The sequence below is a fragment of the Montipora capricornis genome, chromosome 10 (genome assembly GCF_036669925.1).
Source record: "Montipora capricornis isolate CH-2021 chromosome 10, ASM3666992v2, whole genome shotgun sequence".
In the NCBI taxonomy this organism is placed as follows: Eukaryota; Metazoa; Cnidaria; class Anthozoa; order Scleractinia; family Acroporidae; genus Montipora; species Montipora capricornis.
The window spans coordinates 37,083,714-37,092,261 of NC_090892.1; the positions used below are offsets into that span (position 1 = coordinate 37,083,714).

The window sequence follows — 8,548 nt, forward strand, 5'->3', positions numbered from 1 at the left end:
ATGGACATACATGGGTATACATGGATATACATGGGTATACATGAATATATATGGGTATACATGGGCATACATGGATATATATGGATATACATAGGTATACATGGACATACATGGGTATACATGGATATACATGGGTATACATGAATATATATGGGTATACATGGATATACATAGGTATACATGGACATACATGGGTATACATGGATATACATGGGTATACATGAATATATATGGGTATACATGGATATACATGGGTATACATGACATGGGTATACATGGATATACATGGGTATACATGAATATATATGGGTATACATGGAAATTCACTGGTATATACCTTTATATATAACAATTTAGGGCCTTTAATACATCCATGATATAATTACATACTATTATGATACACTTTAATAACACTACTTAAAGTACCAACCGCTACATGCCCCACACCTCCCCTCCCCTGTGCTCATAATAGGAAGAACAATCGATCATGGCAGAAGAAAAAGGTCTCGAAGTTGATCTCGAGAAGTTAACCGATGCATTTAGAGCACTTCGAGAGAAAGCCAAAGAATTAGGAATCAAAGATTCTCATCTTGTAAAAATATCATCCGTAAAGAGTCTCCAGAAAAAACGGGTGACCTTCTTTGTTTTGACGACTGCTATATTCGGGCTGGTGGGAATTTTTAGCGGAGTTGCTTTTCTACTTCATCGACATGAATTCATTCATCATTCATTGTTCAAGTTTTCTCAATATCTCATTGATTTTAGCATGGACAAAGATATCTGCCTGGTTCCGTATCCAGAGATTATTTTGGACATGTTTCGGCCACCCGTAAATTGCAGCGTTTGTAAAGAAGTTCATAAGGTCGACAGAGTTTCTGCTTTGAGTAAGGAAGAGTTTTTACGGAAGTATGCGTACACAGCTCGCCCTGTTGTGATTACAGACGGTACGAAAGATTGGACAGCTTCAGAGTATTTCAGCTTCAAGTATTTTAAGTCGATTTATTCCCCAGATAGCCCTGTAATGAGTTCTGAAGACAGCAATTGTCAGTTCTTTCCCTACCAGTCGGGCTACACCGCGCTGGAAGAAGTTTTCAACATGTCTGAAAAAGATGCAAATATGGAAGGGAAACCCTGGTATATTGGCTGGTAAGAAATTCTTTTATTAATTTGTCAGTGTTATGATGCATTTTCTACCTCGTGAATCACCTTCCTTTTTTTTTGTTTTAAAGACTTAAGCTTAAAATTATTTTGCGTGTATGTTACATAGTTTGTTTAACTCGATAATTTAACATGTTCATTTTCAGTTGTTTGTGTAAAATTTGTACCACGCTGGGTATCGACTATAACCGTTGTTTTAAACAGAACGTTTTATCATACGGCAAACTTATTATTAAATTTATTGTCTACAGTGGCCTGCGAACATTTTCAATTAATTATTTAATTTGTACTACAGGATGTCGACTATTTTTTCTTTCACGTGTTAGCGTCACCCGATGTAGAAAACATCTGTTACCGAGTCGCCTTTATCATGCCTTATCGGGAAAAGTTTAATCGATAGACTTTAAATTTCAATTTAGTTGTCCAATTTCTAATTAATTTTCCTTTTTGTAAATTTTTGTTCACGTGTATGGGTAAAAATATAGGAGATAATCCGATGCTTGCATGTATATCCAGGTACAGATAAGATAAATGTTATTTTTGTTACAACTGTAATAGATCTATGGAGCTATTTGAGGAGGCCCTTGGATCCATGGATATGCTTGGGCTATCTATAGATATTTGAAGAGGCCCTTATTGTCGAATATCTGTTCTCAGATATGAAACATGATAAATATTTTGACTTTTTTTGTATGTTGGTCTGAAACTAGTGATATAATTTACAAGTGCATAAAAAATGGAAGCAGAACAAAATTAAAGCTTTTTGCATAATTGAATGAAATTGCAGAGCTAGCCCCAGTTGTTTTCAAAGGGTGGACAGTGCTATCCACTGGATAAATCACTATCCAGGGGTTAAGTGCTATCAAATCAATTGCTTATCCAATGGATAGTGCTATCTCATCCTTTGAACAACTGGGACCTGCACTTTTTCAGGTAGAAAGTGCTGTCTTAACAGATTGCTGTCAGTGGGGGCCTTAATATTGTGATATGGTTCAGCGCTGAACTAAACTTTGTCAGTTAAGTAATTTACAAGAGATTTTTTCTCAATTTTGTTTTTCATATTGTTCAAGCCCTTTGTGAAGTTTCTTAATAATTGGGTGAAAGTGGTGGCTACAGTGCGAAAAAGTATAAAAGATAGAAAAATTTAACAACAGTGGTTAATAATAATAATATTGCTTTATTGTCATAAATATATTTCTTTAGTGCAAGATCAATCTGAAATTTAAGAGGAGATTACCAAAATTTTACTTTTAATTTATCTCATTTTGGTGCAAAGGAGCAACTGTGACTCATCTGCAGCCAATGAACTTCGTAAACATTATAACATGCCCTACTTTCTGCCTGAGACATCAGAATCAAGCAAAACTGATTGGGTGTTTATGGGATGCCCTGGATATGGCGCACATCTACATGTACGTATTTGCTCTTTGTATAAATACCAATAGTTACAAGTATGTTTGCTAGTTACAACATCATTCATGAAATATTAAATTCAATTGTTATGTCAGCTTTTAAGAATTGTTGTACTTCCATTCTCTCATACAGTCAAATTCGGTATCATTGTAACCCTTGTCTGAAGAATAGTAAAAGCTCTGAAATTTCTAGATAAGGGCCAAGTCGCACTAGAGGGCAATTTCGGATTTGTTCAGGACAAATCTGACTTGAAATCGGCCAGTGACAAAAAAATTGTCCGGAAAGCTACAGTCACACTTGAGAACAAAATATGTGAACAAAACATCACACCATGCTGTGAGCGTCGCGCAATTTCCTGTGAAACCGCCTTTACTCGCGGTTTCCATCCACAAACCGCGACACGAGGGATCTCAAAATGTTCTCAGCTGACGAAGATGTACGGCGCAAAGAAGTTTGGGATGATCGGGCATTGAGCCGTCTTCGCTGAACTGAAAGGATTCTTGCAACGAGTCAGAACGCGTGGTAGAAGGAGATGGGCTGGGAGTTCCTCCATTGTTGAATATGTAAGGCCTAGGCATCGGATAGATCCATCCTTGGTGGATATTGGGAAAATTCTTGCCACATTTCATACGGAAAATATTGGTCGCCCGCGCCTGGATTCATGTTGTTGCGAAATGAGGACGTTTTCAATTTTACCGCGAAGTCTATAGCCTGCGAGCAGGCTCTCTCTCTTCGGTGGGCCTGCTCGCAGGCTACGAAGTCTATCGCATAGAGACTCTGCTACACATCACCTGTCAAATCATTTCCGAATCAAGACACCCTCACTATTGTTTTTCAAGATTTGTTTCAGTTCGGCCTGCTCCAGAGGTAGTTGACGGCATCTTTGAAGTTTGTCCGTCTGCGACCAAATTTTGTCCTTCGGTGGACAAACCGGTCGCACTTGGTTTTTCATTGTGATGACAGATTTTTGACATAAGTAAACAGTTTTGTCCTCTAGTACGACTTGGCCCTAATTCAGCATTTTTTTGTCTTGACCTACTGAACAGAGTATCACATTTTCTTTAGTTAACAAGTATCCTTGCTACTCAGTGTCTACATTGTAATAATTATGCTACTGCTGTAGCTGAAAATGTCTACATATTTATCGGGAAAGAACCTTCTTTTTTGGGTAGCACTCGTTGATTACAGTCATTAGCAAGTGATTTTAGCTTAGGTGATCAGTGACATTACCCGTTGAGTTTGGAATTGACAATTTTATGGAGGGTCAGGATGGGGGGGATGGAATCTCAGCTATCAACTAAATGTTTGCCCATTTCTCAGCTGTCAGCTAAAGTTTTGGCCATTTCTCAGGTAACAGTTAAAATGTTGGCCGAATCTCAGCTATCAGTTAACCCCATCCATGCCCTTGTGGCGGTACAGATCCTATTAGGCCTTCATGGTATAAATCTTTATGTCCAAAGGCAAGCTACATGTATAATCTTCCTTAAAGGGTTTGGAACACTTCAATGATTTTCTGGTGTACACTGATTCTTGAACATCACTGTGCCTTCTCTCATCCACTCCCCACAGACAATATGATTTTTCAGGTGCAACTCACTGCCCTGTACATTCAATTTACCGAGTGGAGAGGGGGGTTGTTAACAAAGGTAATGGCAGATCTGTTAGAACCTTGATAAAACCAAATGAAACAATCACTTTATCTAAGTTTCAAGTTATATAAGCCAGGTGGCTACTAATTGGAAAGACAAGAAAATGGCCAAAGAGAACTTGTCAAATCATATCAAGATCAAACTACCAGCATGTTTTATTTTTATAAAAGAGGGGAAATAGGAGTATCCATTGAAAATCTTTTGAAGCTGAGTGGAGAATTAACTTAAAAAGAAAACGTGTTTGAACCACGCATGGTGAAGAGGTGAGGAATTGAGACCAGGCCATATTGATGGAAGGCTATTGTGGTCACCACCCTGCCAGCCCTGCTCAGCTCCCCATTATGAAAAAATGATGAAGCGGTACTTGTAATATAGATAGCAGAAGGGTCAAGTTCGACTTGAACCACACTTTTGTCCAGAAATAATAGCTGTGTCTAAAACATTCTTAACCATGTAATTATAAGAATGTAAGCTTGATTCTCTTGCTGCTTGTTCAACAGATTGATGCTGTAGGGAATCCTTCATGGCAGGCCCAAATCAAAGGAACAAAAAAATGGACACTGGAGCCCCCTCCAGAATGTTCGCATATCTGTGATCCAAAACTTGAAGTGATTGTAAATACAGGGGAAATAAGTAAGTGTGATTCATAAATTCTTTACTGTGATGTCCATAATAATATTATTTCTAGCAATATTGTTTAAGAAAGGATTTTCTTTATTTTATGCAATTTTTTTTCCTCAAATTATATAGCGATTAATAGACAACATCGATATTTAAGGCCATCAGGGCTTCAGAAGATTCATGAAAGCCAGGCCAGTAAACTAGATTCAGGTAATTAAAGGCTGCATTCTGCTAGTACAGTGGAGACTCTAATCATCGCATTCTTGCAAAATGCTGCAAAGAACATGATTAATTTTACTCCTGATTAATAAAAAATATTATATTTTAAATTTATTTTTTTCCAAGTTCCCAATGGGTCCCATTTTAAAAAACATTTCATTTCATATGTGTATTCTCACATTCACTCACTTGGGTGGTTGGTTGGCCGCATCTCAGATATGCGTAAAGGTGACTGTGCGACACAGTTATGAGCTATGCTGTCAGTCGTTATTTGACTCTGTAGCTGCATGCTGCAGCTTGAATTAAACACCTGGCACATTTCACCCTTGCTCACCATAGAGTCTCCAGTAGCTCAGTGGTTGGAACATCCAAATACAATGTGGATCACAGAGGGTCGTTGGTTCAAATCCCATCTGGGGCTCGGATTTTTCTGAGTTCCCAATGGGTGCCATTAACATTTAATTTCATATAAATTTATTATTATTATTATTATTATTATTATTATTATTATTATTATTGTGGTTGATTTATACAATTTCTCAGACACACAGGTATCAATGGTCTGGTCTACAAAAAAATTGGTTTGGGAGCAGTCAACAACAAGTTAACAAAGGTCCCAAACCTGACGTCCCCTCCTGCATCCTACAATGTAGGCGGACATGGCGTCTTGCCTTAAGATTCTTACTGTTCCAAGGAGTGCCATTTTCTGCATTACATTAATCGGTGGCCTCCACCCAAATATTCTTAACATATTTTTCAAAGCTATCTTTTATCAAGGCTCCAATCATCACTGGAATCACCTCTACTATCTTTATGTGCGACAACTTTCCAACCTCTTTTCTTTCAGTAGTTCATATTTTTCCACCACTTTCTCCTTCTTGTTCATTGTATAGATTATAATGTCCAATCTTTTTGCTTCAACTGTGTTGTTGTTGCTGTTATTATTATTATTATTATTATTATTATTATTGTTGTTGTTGTTGTGGTTGTTGTTGTTGTTGTTGTTACTCAATTAGAGGACTCTTACTTAGCTCTTATTAACCGAGCAGGAGTTCTGTATGGGAGAATCTTGACCGAGGTCGTGAGTACAGACCGAACGCAGTGAGGTCTTGCACATGACCGAGGTCAATACTCAATATTTTTGCATTTTAGTTTGCATCTTTTCATCGCAAAACATTACCGGTCTAGATGCCGGTCTAGATGGGAAAATCTACACCGCGGTCAATATTGATTTCAGCCAATCAAATTCGTGAACTTGGTAGTTCCCAGTCCTTGTGAGACAGCCATATAATAATGTGCAATAATAAACTGTTTTCAAAAATTCTCTATTTGCAGTTGTTCTCGACACAAACAAGTGGTTCCACCAAACAGACATTATTGGCAAGGAAATGAGTATCACAATAGGATCAGAATATGATTAGTGTCTGCTTACCCACACTTATGCACCAGTTTCCTAAGCTGCATTACCTCCCTTTCTGAGCAAATGTTACTGATCTGTAGGGACTTGGAGTTGATATTGCTGACTGTTGATTCCTGGCCATAGTGTGGATAGCGCTTGTTTACTGGCTGTTGATAAATATCCAGTGAATAGAGGTATCCATCCACCTTTTGAACGATCAAGTAGTGATACTGTTCTGCCAGGAAAAAAATTTGGAGGAGGGGTTCTTTATACAGGCATTCATCCATGGAGCAAAGCCATGCGACAGTCAACTAAAGGAAAATAGATGGTGACTTGTGATGTCATCAAGTTTGTAAATTAGAAACCATAAAGCCCGCCAATTAACCTTCTCCAGCTTAGGTTTTTTCGTCGCGATTTTAATTAGTTTGCCAGTTTTAACTTTGATAAAGACCTTCTTTCGTAAATGAAGTTTCAACTGCTCACGGCCGATTAACACTATCAGCCAAGGCATCAAGGCTACTTTTGAGGTCCTGTTAATTATGTGGGTTTAGAATATTAACTAGTGGGTTGAGTTTATTGTAAAAAGTCCATATCACCAATATAATTAAATATCGAGGAATTATGCATAAATTATGATGACGACGATTGTGATGGCGATGATAATATAATTATGATAACGTATCCAGTTGGTTTCATTCAAATTAATCTAAAAATATGTTTAACAAACCAAAACATAAAAAAAATAAATAGGAAAAATGAGGGATATCCCTAAAATACCTAATATCTTATTATTGGTTATCACCTTGAGGTGATGCTTCTTGATGTAACTTTAAAAGGTGCCGAGCTTGGGCTGTTTCATGCCCTGTCGTTTCAAGATACGTGTACATCAGAGATTAAAAGTATAAAAACAAACGTTTTTGCAAAAATTACCGCTCCTTTGAGGACAGTTCCTCTAATCTGAGTTAATTACTAGTTTTCGCGTATTCTTAACGTCGCGAATAGCCAATAAATATCCATATTTTTTTATTAAAACGGCTTACAAGACAACATAGTGACTCTCTTGAAATAAAACTGCTGAGAAAAATTAACAGTACCTGAAGGGTTACTTACCTCAGCATTCATCTTGTCAACATTGAGTGCAGAAAAAACAATGTTTTCAGAAACGTTATCACATAGGATGTAAAGATTTTGGTGTATATATTTTTGGAACAATGTAAGAAGTCTGTAAAAGATATTTAAGAACTCAAAGCAAACATGATTGTAACTCTCTTTTAGTTGTGGATATAGTCACTATCCAATAGATCTCAGAAGAATTTTACCGAAGAAAAAAGTGCATATTTAAATAAACAGTATTTGGGATGTATTGATGAATTGTTTCGTTTGCCTGATGTAGTGTGTGTTTTATTTCGACAATTTCAAAGAATGGCGCACGATCACTATTTTATTCCAGCGGAGATGTGTAAGCAGCTTGGAGGACCTATGGTTAATTGTTAGCGGATTACGTAACATGGAAAATGTTTAATATTATTATTTCTCAGTAGTTTAACAATACACAAGAAGAATTTTCCCCATTATGATTGGCTAAGAGAAGAGCAGTGAAAAAAAAAAAAGAGGTGACAAAGCAAGCATTCTGGTTATGTTTTTAGATCATCGCACTTTAGCAGTAACGAAAGGAAGAGGACATGGGTTCGAATCCCGTACAAGCCTGAATTTTTCAGATTTTCCTTTCGTTACTGCTGAAGTAGCGTTCATAACTGCGAACTTGTATTTGAAAAAGGTCGCTTGTGCTTATTCATTCCATCTCTTTATTATATTTATACCATTCCATATTCCATTGCACTCAAAATCATATGGTTTGCATGCGCTTATACGAAATTAGGTAATCAGGAGTTCATTGCCTTCTTTTTGTCATGCACGCTTCAGTTTTGTATCTGTGTTTCACAATCTCTTTCCCAGAGCCTCCGTTACCATTGTCCAGAGGAAAGGGTGCGGAATGTTCTGGAAGAACCCTACATTAGGTACAGCAGGCATATGAACTGACAGCCTATGTCCGGCGAGCCAATGAAAATGCTGGAAATCTGATATCCGT

The 8,548-nt window shown here is 37.3% G+C and overlaps 1 protein-coding gene across 1 annotated transcript; it reads left to right on the forward strand.

Annotated features, from left to right (window-relative positions):
* The first annotated feature begins 457 nt into the window (after positions 1–457).
* Positions 458–7,822, forward strand: LOC138019161 (bifunctional arginine demethylase and lysyl-hydroxylase PSR-like). Its single transcript, XM_068865852.1, has 4 exons — positions 458–1,146; positions 2,435–2,570; positions 4,721–4,853; positions 6,396–7,822. The coding sequence occupies exons 1-4, from the start codon at positions 488–490 to the stop codon at positions 6,479–6,481; spliced, it is 1,014 nt and encodes a 337-aa protein (XP_068721953.1). The 5' UTR covers positions 458–487; the 3' UTR covers positions 6,482–7,822.
* The last annotated feature ends 726 nt before the right edge of the window (positions 7,823–8,548 follow it).